This window comes from Dryobates pubescens, chromosome 8 (genome assembly GCF_014839835.1).
Source record: "Dryobates pubescens isolate bDryPub1 chromosome 8, bDryPub1.pri, whole genome shotgun sequence".
In the NCBI taxonomy this organism is placed as follows: domain Eukaryota; kingdom Metazoa; phylum Chordata; class Aves; order Piciformes; family Picidae; genus Dryobates; species Dryobates pubescens.
The window spans coordinates 8,356,956-8,377,776 of NC_071619.1; the positions used below are offsets into that span (position 1 = coordinate 8,356,956).

Sequence of the window (20,821 nt, forward strand, 5' to 3'; positions counted from 1 at the left end):
TCCCTAAGGCAGAAACTCCCCAAGTAGCTTGTATCTAGTAACACTTGCAGGTCCGTGAGCAGCGTCAGTCACTTGAAGAAGAAAAGTTGTTTTATCAGAATTTCTGTCTCTCAGCACTCAAACAGCAAGAAAGAAAAAAAGAATTAAGAAAAAAAATGAACAAAAAGCCACTCCACCTCCTGCAAAATCTCCAGAGATGCATTTGGGGGCAAGATGGCAAGTACCGAGCCCTGACTTGGCTGAACATGGAGCCCAGATTCTCCCCTGGTCCAAGCTTGCTGCTTACAGAGGGGATTTGCCCAGTCTTTATTTTTTTCAAGACAGCAAATACACCTAACTGGAGAAGGATCAGCTTGAAAGAGAACTACAGCAACACACCCAAGTAGAAATTTGAGGAGGCAAGTTTGGGAAGAGATTCAAGAACAAACACTGGGAACGATGCACTCCAAATCAGATACCATCTAGGTACACAGGACTGCTTTCATTACACACCCCCAGCAACTACCAGACCCCCTCCTGGCCCCCTGAAAGCAGTAAATAGCCAGTAACACACCATCTGATACCTTTTCTATTCACTACTCTGGAAATCTTAAGCACAGGATACTGAATGCAAGAACTCAGCCAGTAAGTGAGCACAGTTGACTGCAGACCATGTTTCTTTCTGAGATGAGGGTTTCCTCTAAAGTCTCCTTTCTGGAAGGCAAGTCAACAAAAGGATTCTCAGCACCAGACCATCATGGCATGGCCAAACAGATTGCACTAACAGTTCTTTCTACACTAGGGGCAGAGAACACATCATAAAAGTGTCCCAGAAACGTATCTTAGTTGAGAAGGGCTTTGTGATAAATAGCTGTTTCTGAAGACTGGTTTATAACAGGGATTTTATTGTGCAACATTCTTGAAACAAAACCATTTTGCTTTGTGATAGTCTATCCAAAATAGTAGTATTGTTCTTTTTTGTTTTCTTCTCCAAGTGCTATAAAGAGGCACAGAGATCTGGGAGCAGAAGGGAAGGCAGGCATGCACTCATTCTTCACTGCATCACTTTGAATAGTAATAAAAAAATCCATACAGAAACCAGAAATTCCAGTATGAGCAGTACTAAAGAACTTGGTGGGGGAGAGGGGGGGAGAGAGGATCATTTAGTTTCCTTCAAATTTTGGCATGGAAACTAACTGTCCCTTTTCAGCAGCTTTACTCAGAGTTCAAAATGTTCTACTGCCCAGCCACTGTCAAACAAAGCCTTTGCAGACTTTCAGTTGCAAGTGAATCAAACACTGCTTCTGCACAAGGCAGCACTTCACACAAACCAGTGTGGTGGTCAGCCAAAGAGATCGATCCCTGTTTCACAGCATCTGAATTGTGAGTTCCCAGAGCAATGCACAAGGCAGATTGACACTTAACAGTGACTGAGCCTGAACACATCCACAAAGAACATCTTTACGACAGCCTTACTCCATAAACTACAGGCTTTACTGTCTCTCTCTCCAGGTTAAGCAAAAAGAGGCACAGAAGAGCAATAAGTTATCCAGATCTCCTAACTAGAGGAACATGCTTCAGCTCTGCTGAAAATTGTTAGTCCCAGCTGAAAATGGAGCCATCTGTCATGCGAGCAACAGCGCCGAGAACAGCTAGCTACCTCCACCTCTTGTTCCACACAGGCCACAGAGACAGAAGGGTTTAGCTGCAGTTCCCACAAGGAACAAGTTGGATCAGTGCATGCTCTGACCTTTGGGATGTGTCAAAGAAAGATGCGTGCTCAGCTGTGTTGGAGAGGGTTCGACTGCTGCAGGGAATCTCACAGGTTCCAAGTTTTATTAATGAGGAAAACAATATGTACTGTCAACGTTTGCTACATGAAGTTAACACGAAAACAAAGCCCATTACAGAGAGCAAATGAAATTTACTGGATTAGCTTCTTGTTCCAGCTCTCCTGATAAATAGCACTAAACTCAACACCACATTGATTAGTTGGTTCAAGACAAACACTGATCAGATTGCCTTGGCAAGTATATATAGCACTGCAGAAGCACAATCATCCATGTCTATTCAGAGTAGCAAGGGTTCACTATACTTTCATTTCTCTTCCCTCTATCTTTTCCAGCTTAGACAGCTTGTCTGCACTATTCAAACACCCTATGTGAAATGCTTTCCCCTCCTTCTCCTGCATTTTGCTAACAGACACATTCAAGCCCCTGCTCTAAAGAAACAGAATCAAACTGTGCAATTGCTGCGGAGCCTCAGAGGGCCCCATGTTTCAGTGCAAGATAACCCAGGTGATGATTTTCTCCTCAGCAATCAGTAGGGTTTTACTTTATCTCATCTGCCACCTCTAATATGCAATGTAGCACAACAGCCATCTCTGCATGAGAAACTGTGGTGAAGAAACAGTCTGTAATGTAGTCACATAAAGGACAGAATGGGTAGGGAATCACCCACAAAGAAGGACCCTGGTAAGGGTCAGAAAGGCTAAAAACTACAGCACTCAATCATTTATGTTCTTCTTCTTTGCTTTGTTTCTGATTATCTCAAAAAGTATCAGAAAGAAATGACCTCACACTACTTCACTCTGTTCTCTGAGAATAGAATAGAATAGAAAGAATAGAATAGAAAGAATAGAATAGACCAGACCAGGTTGGAAGAGACCTTCAAGATCATCGTGTCCAACCTATCATCCAACACCACCTAATCAACTAAACACAACTCTTCAGCAAATTGGTTTAGAAGGAAATTTTGCCTCCTTTACTTTGTCCCCTTTTTTGGTTTGTTTTTAGGTTTTGTTTTTTAAATGAGGTGATTTTGCAGAGACACAAATTATGTGAGATCTCCAGAAACATCACCATTTCAGTGATTCTCCATAGGTCTCCCTTCCTTCCTCAGATCTGTCTTTTCTTTGAACTAAATTATTGCTACCATGAGAAAAAAAATTGTGCCCTAATAACTCATTCTTCACCTAATTACTCAGCTTTGTTTTGCTTCTTCATGCTGCATTACAATGCAAACACCACCAAACCCAAACAGATCTTTCTAGGATATACAGAGAAGCTATTTTTAATCTTTGATACTTTTTTTTTTTAATGAAATTAATAGCTTTGCAAACACCCTCCTTGTACTAGCAGGAGACAACACTTTTCTGACAGACACCACCACCATGCTGGTCTACCAGAAGTGCCACTTCACAAAGCAGCTGGGAAGTCATCTCAGGGCTGTGCACCTTCTCTTAATACCGCACCGACCACATCCTTCCAAAACTGGCCTGTGTCTGAAATGCTCAGAGGCAACAGTTAAATTCAGCTCTCCACATAATACACATAATTTAAGCCTGAATTTTATTTGCCTTCCTTTTTCTGAGAAAAATATTAGACTAGCAAAGCTGCTCTGTCAGTCACTTGCTTTCTTTCAGAAAGTGAGGAGATGCTGCTTACGAATCCCTTTCTTGGTAGGCCCGTTGAAGGACTAAAAAGTATTGTTTTAGTTAAGCCTTGCAGCAGATGAGAAGCAGACTACTGGTTTCTTGCTTAAATGCAAGCTCTGACTCATCCTGGGCAGAGATAAACTGAAACACATACCCACTAAAGATAAAACACAAACAATTTTCCAACATGAGGATTAATGACAGATAATAACTATAAATTAACTTTAATCTTTGACAAATCAAACAAAGCCCCTGAGATAAATGTCACTGCAATCTTTTCAGGTTTAAAAAACAAAAAAGAAGCCCCAAAACACCACAACAAAACCCCCACAACAAATCAAAGCAGGAAGAGAAATCACCTAAATTTTACAGCTAATATTTGGTACCAAACCAAGCAGCTTCTCAGCGGAACAACCGGAGCGTTCACAAAACGTTTCAAGGAGTGCTCAAAACACTGCTTCAGTTTCTCAAACACCATTTCAGTTGCTTTTTAACATCAAAAGGGCTACAAGATTCTTAATCCTGATGCACTGAAACAGCATCAGCTCTGCAATAGTTAGCCCTGAACTTAAATTGCATATTCAAGAAAGGAGGAGGAGAGCATTTTGGTTTTCTACTATTCTCTGGCTACTGCTTGAAAGAAAGTCTGTGGAATTGTGCAAGGGGTTAAAGCAAAATTTAACTGAGCACAGGAAGGGTGCTGTTCACAGACAAGAAGGGAAAAACCAGAGTCAGAGACCTAATAGTGGACAATTTTGAAAATTATAGTGTGTGTCAATAATGGAGGTAACAGTGAGATTCAAAAGGAATAATCTCAGAAAATGAGCACCTGCCAGCCACAAAGCCATTAGTATCAGGGCTTTTATCTTTGCAACAGTTAAGTCTGGAGACACTGACAAACCTAATGACACAGCAAATAAAACATGGTGAAAATTTAAGTGGGAAGCAATCCCCTTCACTCAGAGAACACTGCTGTGGAGTATTCAGTGTTAAACTCGCTGTCCAAATCACTGCTAACAAACACTGCAAACCCAGCAGGGCCTAGCTGGGTTTGCAGATGTGCGTAGCTGATCAGGCCACAGAATCTGCATTAGGGGACAGATAATCCCAAACCAGAAGCAGCAGGCTCCTGACCAAAGATTTCTGATTATGGAGTTTGCCTGTACAGACCACCCAGGGTGATCAAATGTGTCCTTCACAGAAGGAAGAAAAACAAGGGCTTGTAAAAACACGTCTGAGACACAGACCTGGAATACAGTGCCTTGGAATGGGAAGCTGTGGAAAAAAGACCTGAGAAGGCTGATGGTTAGGAGTCTTCATTTAGTAGCAGGTGGGGACTAGGGAACACGGCTGAGACAAGGAGAGGATGAGAGAGATACTACACCAACTGGGAAAGGGAAGACAAATGCTGCAGCAGGCAAACAGCTTGTCAACATTCAGAAAAAGATGACATAAGTAAGCACAGGTAGTAATGAGAGTTATATAAAAATACATATATATCACAAAGTGCTGGATAGTATTCAGTCCTCATGCTATCCCTATCCCAGGTAGTATTACTGTCCTCACTTAAAGGCAAGGAATCAAGGCAGAAACTTCCTCAACTCACACAGACATCTCTATCAGGCAAATCCTAAACCCATCAATAATTGCTAGTCCTTAGCTGGACAGTAAGTATGTAGCTGCTGAGATCTCACCCACAAGGAGTTGGAAGCATCAGTGCATGCCCCACAAGCCTGAAGAGTGGGAAAAAGATGGTCACATATCCGGGCAAACCTGGCCAGTATGGGAAGACCAGGTTGGCACAGGGAATGAGGGAGACAACTCTGCTCTAAAGCTGTACTGAGGGCAAGCAGTGTTTGCCATAACAATTAGATATGCAAATAAACACATTGAAAACTAGTGACAGTTTACTGTTGTCATGGAGAAAAAAAGCACTCTCCATTCTGGGTCAGACCCAAGCACACTGCATTTTCTTTCCTTCAGTGATAAACTGCAGGGAGCACTGGAAAACCCAGGAGTCGCTCACAGCTCAGCCTGGGACTGGAAAGGTTGAGACTTGAGAATCAACACAGCCTCTGCTGCATCACCCTAGACGGGGCCATGACAGCTGTTTAGATCCTCAAAGGTACCAGGAGGTAGAAACCCAGCCTGGAAGAAAACAGCCACGCCATGCAAAGGCCAAAATGGTTCCCAGCATTGCTGCTGCTGGTGGGGAAACTGAGGGTGACATGAAGCACAGGATACTTAGCTCCAATTTCCTTGAAGCTGCCTGGCAAGATCTTGTCTGAATAGAAATACAACGCTTGGCTTGAAGCCTTTGGGTATCTTTGGCCATCCTTATAGCCCTCCCAGCCCTTGTTAAATGATGGCTGCTAAGAGGGAAGAGGAGGCAATCAACCACTTTAGACTCAGCTTTCCCACCCTGGGGGTTTCTTCGTAGAAGCAGCTGGCCAGAGCACTGCCATTGTTCTAGCAGCCACAAAAAACCCACAGACATCCCCCCTAGCCCCCCTAAAATCCCATAGAAGAGCCAAGATAAGTTTATAATGGAAACCCTGACACAACCTTAACTATAGCATCCTGAATGGAAGGCGATAATCTGATCTGTGTGTGAACTAGCTCCCCTTGTCTCAGTGGTATTTATCTTACTTTAACTCCTGTTACAAAAGGGTTGAGTCACACAGCAGAGCTAGCCAAGTAACAAAACTGCAAGGCTTGCTAAAACTTCAGATTCAAGGATAAACAGGCACAATCCTGAAACAGGTTGGAAAAGAGTCTCCACAGGCGTGCTGGTAGCCAGACCTCCAAGTCCCCGGACAATGGTGTTTTCTTCTGCCTTGCAGAGATTATCACAGCCCAGCAGAGGGGTGGGAGGGAGAGGGTGTAGAGCATAGGGCTCTGCCCTTCGGTTCATGGTAACATGGTATTACCCAGGGCCCAAGAAACCTGATCCCGTAGCAACCTCATGTATGGAAAGTGCCCCAATCAGATTTCACTGTGTCAGGAGAAGAAGAGTATTTACTCTGCATACAGATTAGTCACAAAACTGGGTCACTTCTTTCCTTTTCAGAGAGAGGGGAAAAAAAACCAACCAAAACCAAGGCTTCTTTTTCGGATCTTTTTGTGTCTTCCTCTCCCCCCCCCTGCCACCCCCCCAAACTTTTAAAACTATGTGATGTGAAGTGTGGTCATTCACAGCTGTATAAGCTGCTCAGACAGCACCTGCATGGGTAAGGTTAAAGCATATTCCCCTCGCTGGGCTTGCATTTCTCAGAACCCCGCTCCTTAGCTACTTACCGGTTCTTTTCTAGCTCGTTGTGCGTAGACCTGGAAGATAAACAAAAATTTGGATTAGCCATCTTTGACCTCTCAGCACCAAAGTTCAACTGCTGCAAGCTGTACACATCCCCAGTGGCATATCACAGCATAAAGCCAACCAGCTACATACGCTAAAACCTACAGCTACAACCTCAGCCTCCCTGCTGACAAAATTCCTCCCGCCAGTATTTACCTGCTGCATGCAAAGTTGGTGCTCTTACGAGCTATAGAAAGTGCTTCCTAGAGACTTAAATGCACACAAAATCCCCCAAAGAATCAATGATTATAACAGGGGACCAGTCAGGCATATGCAGACTAGGTCTGGCTCTGTCACCATCTCAGTACATGAATGCAATGAAGTTCCTTTGTGCTTTAGTTTCTCCACTCACCATGTGAAAATACTGGTATCATCTGCTAACACTGGAGCTCCTGGAGTATTAATGTATGCACATCAAATACATGGGATCCTCCCAGCAGAACTGGCTCTAAGGACAATCCCTGGGAGCCCTTCAGTGGCTGCACACTAGGTTTAGCAAACTCAGGAGAAGCAGATATGTCCAGCCAGTACTGCCACATTTGCAAACATCAGTGTAGCACTGAACAGCCCTTTTAGGATGTCTGGAAACCTCTCAGGGATTGAAGCAGCACTGCCACAGCACCAGCTTGGAGCAGAGCAAGTGACCCATAAAGTGGCACTGTGACCACTTTGCAAAGGAGGGGGCTTTGTCTGTATACCTGCCCACCATGCCAAGCATGCTGCCAGCACTCCCCAATTCAGAGCTCACAGCTTGAAAATGAGACCAACTAGACCCAAAAGGGAAAGAGGCAAGCTCCTTCTCCTTCCCTCTGTGATGACAGCACAAGTGGCAAAAAAGGAAAGAGGCTGAAATCCTTTTTCTAACAATGTTATTAGTAACCCAGGTAAGGTTGGTGAGGATTATTTTAAAAGGATAGCCGTTTACCCAACATTTCTCTTCAACAGAAGGTCACCTTAAAATAAAGAGTAAAAGGAGCCCAAGAGCTTAATAAAAAGGATCTATTTTCTGTAATTTGGCATCACATTTCTTCCGGAGCTCTGAGAAGATTATCCTCTATCCCCCATCTGGAGAATCCCACAGAGAATTCTACAATTAGGGAACTGAATGGACGATGTGCTCCAAGGGAAACCCTGTCATAATTAAATGCTTCTCCAAAAAAAAGGGAGGAGGAGTGCTTAACAGGTGTTAGAACCTCATTGAAGACGATGAATAAACCGCGGATGCCTGTGAAAAACAAGGCAAATGAGTCGTAGCTAGCCCTGGCTGAGAGCTGTGGGTGGCCAGAGGAAAAACAAAACCTTACCACATGTCTGTGCAAGGTACCTTGCACAGCAGGATATGGGACACCTTAAAGGCAAGGTACACGACAGCCCAACTCCTAAAGTTGAGTAAGCTCCCAAAGCAAATCCTTTCCTCGCATGAAGAGAGGATTCCTGAAGTCTGGCTCTCAGGAATCAGAGACCCGAACTTAATATTTAGGCCATAAAATCTCCCAATTCAACCCCCTACCTCCCATGAAATCCAAGCCTGCAAAATCTATTTGTCCAGGTAACTTGGGTGCAAATTAACCCAGTGGAGCTGAGCTGAGGCCCTGTAAATCACTGGCTGTACGTTCTCAGGAACACGCTCGTGGTTCTTATTTACTGCTTGTTCCCGCAGGAGCCTTTGAGCTCTTCTTGACTCTGACATTAGCAGTTATAAAGCCAGAGATATGCAGTGGCTTGAATTCCTGTATTATATCGAGCCAATTATTAAGGCCAGCACTGAAAGAACAAAGTTTGGCCCACTGCTGTGAACAAAATTAAACCAGCAGGTTCTTCATGCTCCTCTCACACAGGAGACTCTTTATTACCTATCTGCCTTCTGATGAACAAGACAACTGAGAGGGGTCACAGGCTTTTCACCAAGTCATGAAATTTATGCTGTGACTTTTACCCATATTGGTGGCAAGGAACAAAACAAATCCCAACCCCCACAACACTTTCCCGCTGAAGCTGAATGCAAAGGAAAGAATCTCAGACATGCTGAACGAATCCTGCTTCTCTTACCTGCTTTTGCTGTGCTTAGTCTTATGGACACATTTGGAAAAGTTTTAGTTTTCCCTTCTATCTAAATTTAGGACAAAAACCTAACCCCAGAACTGCTCCTCACTACCACTATTCACTCACTAGCTCTTATTTTCCATGCCAGTTTCCCTCTGCTTGAACAACAGATACAGGAGAAAAAACCCCACCACCCTCTCTTCTGTTCATAATTCATTTCATTTCTGTAGCTCCTGATCTAGAGATTAATTTTCTCCCTTCATCTTTGTGCTGCACATGTTACTAAGATTTATTTGGAGTTAAACAAGGACAGTACTGTCAATGAAGTGGAAAAAAGTACAGAAAGCTCTATTGATACTACATTCAGGGGGGGAAAAAGTGTTTTGAATAGGTACAGAAACAAATGTAACCGGACCTCTTTAACTGAGCTGGTCTTATCAACAGAGAACTTAAAGAGTATCACCAGACTGAAATCAAAGCTCCATCCACGGCCAGCTCTTTGATGGGCACAGGATGAACATCACAGCTGTAAACTATTGCAGCCCTCGGAGAATGGTTCAGGGTTACTTGTCGCACGCTGCATTTGCAACAGCAAGGTGCGCTCCGTGTGATGTTGCTCTGCCGCAGCCGATCGTCAGTCACAGCCTGTGTCACCTATCGAAACGAGGACACGGCTGGGGAGCGTGGAGCTCACATTCTTGCTGTCGGGCAGACAGGGCAAGCAGGACCTTGTCCCCACCTGCAAAGCTCAGGCCAAGGCCAAGCAGGTGTGGACACGTTCATGGAGGAGAACACAGGCCCAACCACACATACCATCACCGCTCAAAAAACTTCAGCTGCAATTTTACAGTAGCTCAAGCACAAACTGTCTGCAGGGTTCTCATTTGCAAGTCAGGTTTCTATAGCAGTCGGTCCTTTAACGGTAAATTTCGAACACCCCAACAAATAACTGCTCCTAAACGCTGAATGGATGTTACATAAGGAGGAGGGTCCTGCTGGCTGGGTTTTGAAAACAGCTTGGGAAAAGATCAAGAAAGATTTTTAGAAGCTTAACAGAAAGGAGCCCAGCAAACAAAACAAAACCCAGCAGAGCAGTCCACAGCCACATTTTAAACCAAAAGCTGAAAGAGAAGAAACTGAAGTCTATCCCTCCCCAGCCCAGACACCTGGAATGACACACAAAATAGGAAGAAACAGAGAAGCAGCAATTGTCAGTCACTCTGATCCAAGGTCAAAAGCAACAACATTTTTGCACTAGTTACCCTGATTCTGCCTGCAACTTGCTATTCAACACTCTAACAAAGCGTTGCTGAAACATTAAGCTACTCTGAATCCCCTCAGTTAATGAGGCACTGTAAATAATGTGTCACTTTATCCTATTTTGTTTACTTCCATAAAAAAATTCTCCCACCGAGGCACAAGCAGCCAAACTTTCCCCCAGCACAGGTAAGCCAACAAAACAAACTGCAGCAGGGAGGAACAAGCTCTGAAGAGCACTGAATTAATTTGTCATTGGATTTTTCACTGTAATTAAAATCACAAAGCTGCCACATGACATTAAACACAACTGACCTTTCTGGTTTACACATTTAATATTGATAAATAGCCCAAAGAATGCATTTGCAGCATATCTGCATTTTGGGTTGACTTCTTACTGAGGTAACTATTTTCTACTGGGAAAACAGAGTAAGCTGGAGTCCTTCTCCCATGTGATACACAGGTGGCATTTAGACCCAAGGGACCTGTCATTTCCTTATACCTTGTCACCCTCCTGTCTGTCTCTGGCACCAGCTCCTGGCTCCACAGGAGCCCAGGACTCCAAAGAGCTCTATCAACACCATGGAGATAGCAGTGGCTCAGGAGATGCTGCTGACCCCAAGTACAGTCAGTTAAAGGAGGTGGGGAGAACAAAATGGCCTCTTCCTCAATGCCAATGCAGAGCCAGTGCTTCTCCTCCAAATTCATTCACTTCACATTGATTTAACAAGAGGTTAAAAATCAGGAAAGACATATCCCACCAGCTTGTGCAAACTAAGGCACAGTTACCTGAATCACGGTTAGCAAAACAGCAAGAACATCCATTCACAGACCAGGCCACTGCTGCATCACCACACCACATACAGCTTCATTCCTCTCCATTTCACAGACCTTTACCACCTTCTGCCTCTGCTGACACCCATTCACTTGCTCACCAAACTCCCCTGCAGGAAAACGTCTTTTTCCATTCCTCCAGCCAAGATCAACCAACCCTTCTGGAAGCAGTGAATTACATTACTGCTTTCTCTTTTATCTAAGTTAAAAGGAAGGGAGATCAACAGCTTTTTTCAATTTTAAATCCACCTGTGTCCACAAAGCAAAACTTACTGGTTGAAGAACCCCAACGGTTGTGCCAGGGTTTCAAGTAGCAGTGGATCAACACTGTAAGCAGTCTGTGAAACCAACTGTGCAAGCCTTAGTCTGGGAAGCCTCCGGAGAAGCTTCACCAGCAGCAGCGTGTGAGTCTTTTGGCAAGACAAATGATAGCTGCACAAAAATCAACTCTTTCTGCCCACACTGAGATGCTCAAGGACTGAGTTTCTAAGGGAGCTGAGAAGCCACCTCTGAGAGGCTCTGGAACCTAGTTCTTGGAGGGCTGCACAGGAGCCTTTGGAACACAGCACCTTACGGTACTCAGTGCTGTCAAAAGCTCCTACAGTAAGGAGTGAGATGCAACTAAACTAACACACCTGGAGCAGAAGTCCTGCTGCCATCTTTATGACCTTTACAAGTACCAGACTCAAGTCTACCAACAGCCTCACCTCAGCCTTGCATATTAGCAAATCTAACAAAACATATCCTTAGAAGCAATACTCGAGTCAGAAGTTACTTTAGTCATTACTATCCCATGATGTCCCTGCACTGTCTGGCCTCAAAATCCAGAATAAATGCTTCTCCATGAGCAGCTGAAGTGAGAAGACAGAACAGTTTCACCTTCTTGATGTCAGTGGAGATCCCCCAGATTAACCTGGCCCCACACTCTGCCTAGGTTTTTCTGACACTCTTAGGTGGAAATGGTATTAATTAGATTCCTCCCAAGGCTCTGATTAAAGTTGTTTTCCCAGGATCAAGCCAGACCCTTTCCAAAGTTCACATTCTCTGTCTCCAGCAGGGAAGGGGACACAGCCATCCTGGCATCTGTCCATGTTTGTTCATCTTGGAAAAAGAAGAAATGGCCTCACAGTCTGTTTTCAGCCCAATGAGAGGAAGGGAACTCCTGTGTGCCATTCACAACTGCAGAGTGGCACCTAACTCTGGGATTTTACACAGTATCCTGAAAGCCTCCTGCAACACTCAGTCAAAAGCAACTTCAAAAGCTCCACTGTATGTATCTGTTGAAGTAGTAAATGTCCTCAAAGCCACCTACAGTATTTACACAGCCCCCCTCAGTTTGGGATCTGCGGGAGCTGGGCTCCCCACAACCACAGCAGCAACCTGTTAAGCAGTACAAGGCTGCACTCTGCAGAGGAAAGGTTTTCCAAGCTAGGCCACACAACAGCAAGAATACTGGTTTGCATTCAGTGCTGCAATCTGGGGCCAGCAAAACCATCCCCAGCTGCACCCTACAGGCTGGGAGCAAGCGTGTGGGCCCTCTCCCGTCCACCTGAGGCCCTAGGTGCAGCGGCTGGCCCTAGCCCCAGGCACCAGGGGAAGACTGCCCCTTCTCATATGCTCTCTCACGCAGGGCCCTGCACAGCCAAGAGGAACTGGGTTTGCTGAACAAGCAGCTATTCAATATTTTGTTTTCTGCTCATTGTTCAACGTGTGGCCCCAAGCCAAGCCCTGCTCTGAATACAGAACCGGTGCTTTCCTTACAGGCTTTCTGACAGGCTCACCGAGAGCAGTGGCGAGGCAGCTCACAAGCATTGTTTACTGTCAAGTACCCCTGCTTTCCAAAACAGAGGCTAAGGAACAGGAAAATGAGAGTTGCAGCTTCTTGTCCCTCCAAGTGCCTCTACAAAGACCCCCAGGGGTCTGGTTTTCTGGGCCACTTTACACGTTCAAAGCACAGCTCCTGCTGATGGCCCTCACGGCTGTGCATCATCAGCACTTCTGCAGCTCAGATCCCAGGCTCAGCCCTTGGGGGAAAAAAATAAAATCAAAATATGAGGAACAAACTATTTGGGGGTCTTCTGTGACAAGCCAGGCTGGAATAAACTTGCTGAATATACACAGGGCTGCTGACAGGGGCCACACTGAAGTGAGTTCTCCAACGTGCTATTCACTGCTCCATTCTTCTGCCTTCTAACTTGTGTGACAAGTGAGCAAAGGTCCTACAGAAACCACCACCTTCCTTCTCAGACCACAGTTAACCACCTCAGAAGGGGCTCATGCATAGAGATCAGAAAAGGGTTGATGTATATTCATTCTGGGAGGTACTTTAGCAATTCCAGTAGAGAAACTCTAGCCCACCTCCCATGCAGCAGCCGTCTCTCATGATTTAGATCCTGGACAAATTCAGGTAGATTCTCACAGGTCAGGGTGGGGAGGGTGGAGGAAAAGTTGTCTATCAGAAAAGGACCTCAGGGTGTTAGTTGACAGCTGTCTGAAAGGAGGTTGCATTGAGACGTGTGTTGGTCTCTTCTCCCTAGTATCAGGTGATAGAATGAGGGGAAATGACCTGGAATTGTGCCAGCAGAGGTTTAGTTTGGATATTAGGAAAATTCATTACGTAAAGAGTGGTCAGGCATCAGAATAGGTTACCCATGGAGGTGGTGGAGCCACTCTCCCTGAAGGTGTTCAAGAAACGTGTGGAGATGGCACTTGGGACCATGGTTTAATGGCCATGTGGTGCTAGGTCGAGGATGGTGTCAGTGATCTTAAGTCTTTTCCAACCAAGACAGTCCTATGAGTGTGTATTTGTTGCATTTAACAAGGCAAGATTCCTGTCTATGATCCACAATGCAAGAGCCACTTGTAGACAGACTCTTCATTTTACATCTTCTTTTTTTTTTCCCCCCCTTTTTTTCTTAAAATCCATTCACTGAACCCCATTTTTCAGGACCTGGTGAGGAGAAGTTCCAGGTGGCTTCACTGTGGCACCTCCAAGCTGTCCCACAAAGACAGCATGGCACAGAATGAGCACATGAAATACCAACACCTCTTCACACTGACATCAGGTCTGCACTGCCCCTCAGCTCTCTCTCAAGTGCTACTTGGGAAGGACAACCTTTCTACAAAATCATCATAAACAGGTCATTGAAAGCCAAGTTAATAATTAAGGAGAACGAGGCACAGACCTCTCCATCCCCTGCTAGCATCTTAGCATCTCCGTTAACAAAATCCTCTCTGCTGAATATTCAAGAGCAGGGTAAGGGCCAACAGATAGCTTTGCGTGGCTCCTTGTCCCACTGTCTTCCAGCAGGCTCCATGAGTCTCACTGCATGGTCATAGACCCTTCCAAGGCTGCACCAGAATCAGTATCATAGCTGCTGGTACTTGTACAGCAGAAAGATTGCAGCAATTGACAGAAAGAGTTAAAAAAGGCACAGGAGGCAGTTTTCAAATCTACCTAGAGAACTCAGGATCCCAGGTCTCATCTTTTCAAACAGCCACGAGGCTCAAAAACACCAATTCCACTTCATGAAAACAGCATTAGAAAAGTGTACACATTCCCCCAACATACAGATGGTGAGAACCACGTAATGTACAGATGGCAGGACCCATGTAGGTCATCTGACGTGCCCAGATCTCGCAGACTTTCAGCAGCAGGCTCAGCAACCGATCCAAGAGCCCAGCATGCCAGCCCTCTGCCCTACACCATGCTTCTTCCCACACATAACATTACCCTTTCAAGGAAGATGGTCATATCCAGAAATAGCCTTAGCAATGTCATCTGCAGAACAACAGCCTGTTTGGGGAACATGTACTCGTCTGCAGCATGCATCCTCTGACCTGAAGAAACTGCCTTCAGCTGCACTGGGGAAAATGAGGCTAAGTAAGCATCACCTGACTGAAATGCACTTTGGTTGAAAAGAAACTGATGGCATTTGTATGGCTGTGGGCCAGGACAGACTTCCTTCACTTCTATTTAGGCTTGTTAGTTACCTCTCAGGTTACAACTATATTCCTGCAATACTGTGCCTGGAGATGGAAAAGAGGGGAATTACACTTGAAAATACATTACCATCACTGCTAGCTACACACTGTATTAAAGAAAGAATTACACTGGCTGTAACAATACCAGGAAGAGAACCCAGATTTCCTGATGTCTGGGGTTATGTTCTGTCAACAGGGACATACTCATCTAGCATCTGGGAGATCCATGGAAGGGGAAGGTTGAGAAAAACAGAAGAGCTCTTATTTCTTCTGTTCTTAGAGTACTGGCTCACAAGCAGGAGCAACTAACAGGAAGGCAGCGAGGTGGCTACCTCCTACTGCTCCCAGATGGCCAAGCTACTTGTGAAAGAGTTCATGAACTGCTGCAGCTTGTGGAGTTAACTGTTAAAGGCAAACCAGAACTGATGGCGTGTTACCTTACCGTATCTATACACTGCCCAAGCACCTGGGCAGTGACAACTGAGAAGCAGTCTCAACAGCAATCCCAAATGCAAAGGGACAGATGACTAACTTCTCCTTTCTTGACAGTGTAACAGATGGAAGGAGATAAAAGAGAAGTGTTCAGAAAATAATCAACTTACTTATGCAGGGGAACTTTAATCAAAACTGAGGCAAAAGAATTGCTCTCAGTCCACATGCCTGCTTGTCACAGAGCAAGCAGCAAAGTATAAACAAGTAATTAAGAGAATGCTGGAAATCATCTAAGCTACTTCAGAATGGGTTCATAAAGCAATAGAACTGAAGTGAAATCACTTTCAGGTCAGAGAATGGAAGTACAGTAGGGAGCAGAGAAGCAAGACTTGGGAATACATCCAGCAGGATGGAAAAAGCAGGCCTGTTCCCTCTGAGCCGATCAACAAGGCAGTGTCTCATAGAGAAGAGATCCGGGCAAAGGCCAGCCAAGTGCACAGCCCCAGAGACCTACAGCCTCTGATCAAGAGAGCCCAAAATAGTCAACAAAAACAAATCCTGTCTTTGTTGGTTCAAAGAAAGTAGGGAGTAGAAGCCAACATTCTCATGAGGAGAACAAACAAAAGCCACTCTCAGAATTTGGGGAGAAGTTTGTCAGGAGGAACCAGGCAATGATCAACAGAAGGAACTCCAACGAGCAAGATACGTAACTCAGCAGCATACCATGAGCTGGTCTGTTGGGGTCAGAAAGAAATGGATTTGAAAGCTTAGCCTGGAGTGAGAAAGGAAAAAGTGAGTCTTACCTACAAACACAGGAGAAGATGGAAAACACACTACAGGTGACAAGCAATTCACTGCCAAGCAAAGGATGAGGTCAGGTTAAATAAAAGCACAAAGGGTAAGCCTCTGCATGTGTTGTGGATGAGGCATTTCAGAGAAGATACAAAAAGGGTACAGATCTGTAGAGAAGAGACAAAACCACCCCAAAACATCTGACAAGAAATACTACTTAAAACCAGGGTATTGACTGAACACTGAATGCAATGGGAATAGAAAATGAGGCAAATAGTCACAGACTGCATTGGGTTGGAAGGGACCCTCAAAGGTCATCTTGTCCAACAACTCTGCAGTGAGCAGGGACACCTCCAGCGACATCAGGATGCTCAGGGCCACATCAATTCTGGTCTTGAATGTCTCCAGGGAGAGGGCCTCAAACAGATCTCTGGGCAACCTGTTCCAGGATTTTACCACTCTCATTGTCAAGAACTTCCTCCTTATGTCCAACCTGAATCTACTCTGCTCCTCATTCTGTCACTACAAGCCCTTCTAAACAGTCCTTCCCCAGCCTTCCTGTAGGTGCCATCCCATTCAGGAACTGATTCATAGAATGGTTTAAGTTGGAAAGGACCTTGAAGATCCATCTAGTTCCAACCCCTCTGCCATGGGCAGGAACACCTTCCACTAGACCTGGTTGTTCAAGGCTTCATCCAGTCTGAAATCCACAGCCTCCCTGGGCAACCTATTCCAGTGTCTCACCACCCTCACTGTAAAGAATTTCTTCCCAATATCTAGTCTAAATCTACCCTCCTCAAGCTTAAAGCCATTCCCTCTCCTCCTATCACTACAAGCCCTTGTAAAAAGTCCCTTCCCAGCCTTCTTGTAGGCCCCCTTCAGGTACTGGAAGGCTGCTCTAAGATCTCCCTGCAGCCTTCTTTTCTCCAGGCTGAATAGCCCCAACTCTTGTCTCCAGAGGGGAGGTTCTCCAGCCCTTTGATCATCTTCATGGCCCTGGACCTGCACCAGCAACTCCACATCCCTCTTATGCTGGGGACACCAGAACTGGATGCAGTAGTCCAGGTCTCATAAGAGCAGAGTAGAAGGGGAGAATCACCTCTCTCATCCTGCTGGTCACACTTCTTTTGATACAGCCCAGGACACAGTTGGCCTTCTGGGCTGCAAGTGCACATTGCCAGCTCATGTTGAGATTTTTATCAACTGACACCCTCAAGTCCTTCTCCTTGAGACACCTCTTGCCCAGTCTGTATCTGTGCTTGGGATTGCTCTGACCCAGGTGTAGGACCTTGCACTTGGCCTTGTTGAACTTCATGAGGTTGGCTTGGGCCCACCTCTCGAGCCTGTCCAAGTCCCTCTGGATGGCATCTCTTCCCTCCAGCATGTCAACCAGACCACACAGCTTGGTGTCATCTGGAAACCTGCTGAGGGTGCACCAAATCCCACTGCCCATATCATTGACAAGGATGTTAAACATCACTGGTCCCAGTACTAAGCCCTGGGGGATGCCAGTTGTCACTGGTCTCCATTTGGACACTAAGCTGTTAAACACAACTCTGAGTGGGGCCATCCAGCCAATTTCTTATCCAGCAAGATGATGTGTTTGACCCAAATATCCCTTCCATCCTAAATCTCTCTAGGAGCTGGGGCTAACAACCTTCACACTTCTAAAGACCCCAAGAACCAAGTTTCTTTTCACTACACTAGCACTGTTATCAGTGATGTATGGGAAGAGAGCAGAGCACAGCAGAGCAGAATGCTGCAACATGAACAGCGTGAGACCTGACAGTCCCACTGCTGCCAAACAGTGTGCTCCTGTAGAGGCTTTCCCCACATCTGAGAGCTCAAAGGAATCACAAGCCTTCAGCCTCAGAGAGTGACAACTCATGACAGATGCTGCAGCAGTGAGTTGTAGCCAAGTTGCAGATAACATCAACAAGTGGGCCTGCTTCTAGTTTACACAAAGGCATCCTCACACAACTCAGACAGAGACTACAAATTAAATTCTACATCTGCTGAAGGTATCATAGTATAAATTCAGCCCAGAACCACAGGCTTCTGCATAGACTCCCTGCTACACACATCTCCCTGCTCATGGCTCTATTATTAACACAAAAAGGAAAGTACACACTGCAGCTCTGCAGCCTCTGCTTGGAGGGCTATTAAAACAAACAAGGTGACAAAGGATAGCAGAGCAGGTTCCCCCATGGAAACTCCAACACCAGCCCTGCTGTTCTGAGGGCCTCATTCCTCAGGGACTGAGGTTTATGCTTCTCCTGCCATTTACTAAGTTGAGCAGAGCAGGTTCCCCCATGGAAACTCCTACACCAGCCCTGCTATTCTGAGGGCCTCATTCCTCAGGGACTGAGATTTATGCTTCTCCTGCCATTTGCTAGGTTGAGCAGAGCAGGTTCCCCCATGGAAACTCCTACACCAGCCCTGCTATTCTGAGGGCCTCATTCCTCAGGGACTGGGGTTTATGCTTCTCCTGCCATTTACTAGGTTTATCCTCTGTTTTTTGCCTGGTAACCTGCCAGCTGTAGTACTGCAAAGCCAACCATCACTGAATACACATTGCATACAAAACCTCACTTACGTGGGGTGTTTTTTCCCCCCCAAAACCACTGGCAGAATCTCAGCTTCTGATGCAGACTGGTAGAGATAAGGAAGGGCACAACTTAGCACCAGCAGGGTCAGAAACTCCAGCATCAGTATGACTTGCTTGCCTACATGTGCAGACCACACTGGGGCAAATTACATCAAATAGGCAGATAGGATGTGTTGAGGCTGGACTGAGCTATTTCAGTACAGCCCTATCTGACAACCTGCACTGATCAACAGTACTCCAGCACAAACCTACAGAAGATACTGGGATTTTAAACAAGGGTTGATGCCACCTCTGCTGCATGGACCAGCAGCCCAATTTCCCAGTCCACTATTCAAACTGCCACTATGCTATCTCAAAGAGAAGTCATGCTCACACCTGTATATAGTCAATCCTGACAGCCAGTCCCTCTCAGCACCTCTAACAGAGAAGCAACCCTTAACAGTTCAGCCTTGTCTGGTCTTCCTTTATTGAAAAATTACCTAGAATATTCATGTATACTCTCCACTGGAAGGCAAGCCCCACCTTCAGTTATTTCTAGACAAAACCTCAACAGCAGCATGAAGATGCCAGATAGCAATCACACTATTTGTACATCATCAAAATGTGGCATAAATCAAAAGACAGCAGAGCAAATCTCATCCATTCTGTTTTACACATGTGGATTTGTACTCCATGAAGCAAAGCCAAGTCCTGAGCCATGAACAGAGCTCCCTGCCACTACAAGGATTGAGACAGAAAGCAGTCTCTATCCCCAGCATATCATACAAGGGCCAGATCATAGCCCACCTACACACAGCAAGTCAAAATTCAACTCCCACTAGCTGTGGAATAAGGTGTGACCCAGCATGAGTGCAAGTGGCTAAGAAAACAAAAGAAAAGAAGAAAAGGTCCACAAACAAATAAACAAAGGAACAAATAACACCTGACAGAGGCTATGAAGCAACAAAGCTGTAGACAAAGAGCCTCAGCTCTTTGGGAGGTGAGGAAGGGGGTAGGGTCTTTGTGCAGAAAAGCAGACAAACCCTGGCTGACACAGTGATTTGCTCTTTCAGGAATTTCTTACACAAAATATGCAAACCACTCAGCCCCCAGTAAAATAAAAATTACAGCACTGTCCTAGCTCCAGAGGCTCTAAGAAGCACTGAAAATTGCCAGGTACTCGGTCATTAGCACAACAGGGGGAAGGGCAATGAACCTCCTCCAACAAAAAGTAATGTATTTTTTATATATATATATTTATAACTATGCTTAAGCAAGTGTTCCCCAACCCCCTTACTCCTCCCTTGCAAAGAGAGGTACAGCTGCACAGCACTGCTGCTCTGGTAAATCAGGCATTCTTATGCACCAGACAGCCGAGGTTAACTTGCAGCTACATATGCCACATCCTTTCAACTTCTGCACCCACATTTGTGAACCTGTGGCACATTAAGCCATCACTTAAGGCATATGAGGTCCCTTATGCACATCCACCTGCCCCCATCTTTGCTCAAGGACATGGTGAGCAAATTAAGTTTAAAGCCAAGAACACCTGAGGGTTTCAACAGCATAGCCCCATTCCAACCCTCATAAAACAACTTCAAAGGTTATGAGAGTGAAGGGCTACGGAGAAGATTCGGCACAAAACCAAGTGATGGGATTTACAAGTGTGGAAAAAAGTCTCAGATGGGCAGAGGAGAGAGCAACACTAGAGAAAATGCATCACTAGAACAGCCAGAAGGGCAAAGAAACCCAGACACTCAGATTTTTCAAGACACCATATCCAAAATTCCTTACCATACCCATTAGAGCTGCTGATTTCAAGCTCTGCAGCAACCTGCAGTCGGACTGTAGATGTCCAAAACGCCCTTGGGAAGCAGCCTCAGACACAAGGGAGGATAATGGGAAGAGAGGAAAATGAAAGGAAAAAGAAACTGGACAGAGATCAAACCCTCCTCCATGGAGCTGAGCAATAGATTCTTTGAGTGCCCTTAACAACACAGGCCTCCTGGGAGAGCTGAAGGCTCCTAGCACTGCTGGGAGGGTGCTTGGCATTTCCCCAGGACCAGACCCCAAACCAGCAGGCATTTCTACATAGCTGAGAGTCTAAACAAATAAATAAATG

General features: G+C 45.4%; 1 protein-coding gene across 2 annotated transcripts in view; it reads right to left on the bottom strand.

Moving 5' to 3' along the window:
• MXI1 (MAX interactor 1, dimerization protein) overlaps positions 1 to 20,821 on the bottom strand; it is a 61,714-nt gene that overhangs the window by 25,616 nt on the left and 15,277 nt on the right. For both annotated transcript variants that reach the window (XM_009908148.2, XM_054163407.1), the window contains exon 3: positions 6,713 to 6,742. In XM_009908148.2, coding sequence (XP_009906450.2) covers positions 6,713 to 6,742 — 30 coding nt within the window. The remainder of the gene's footprint in view (positions 1 to 6,712; positions 6,743 to 20,821) is intronic.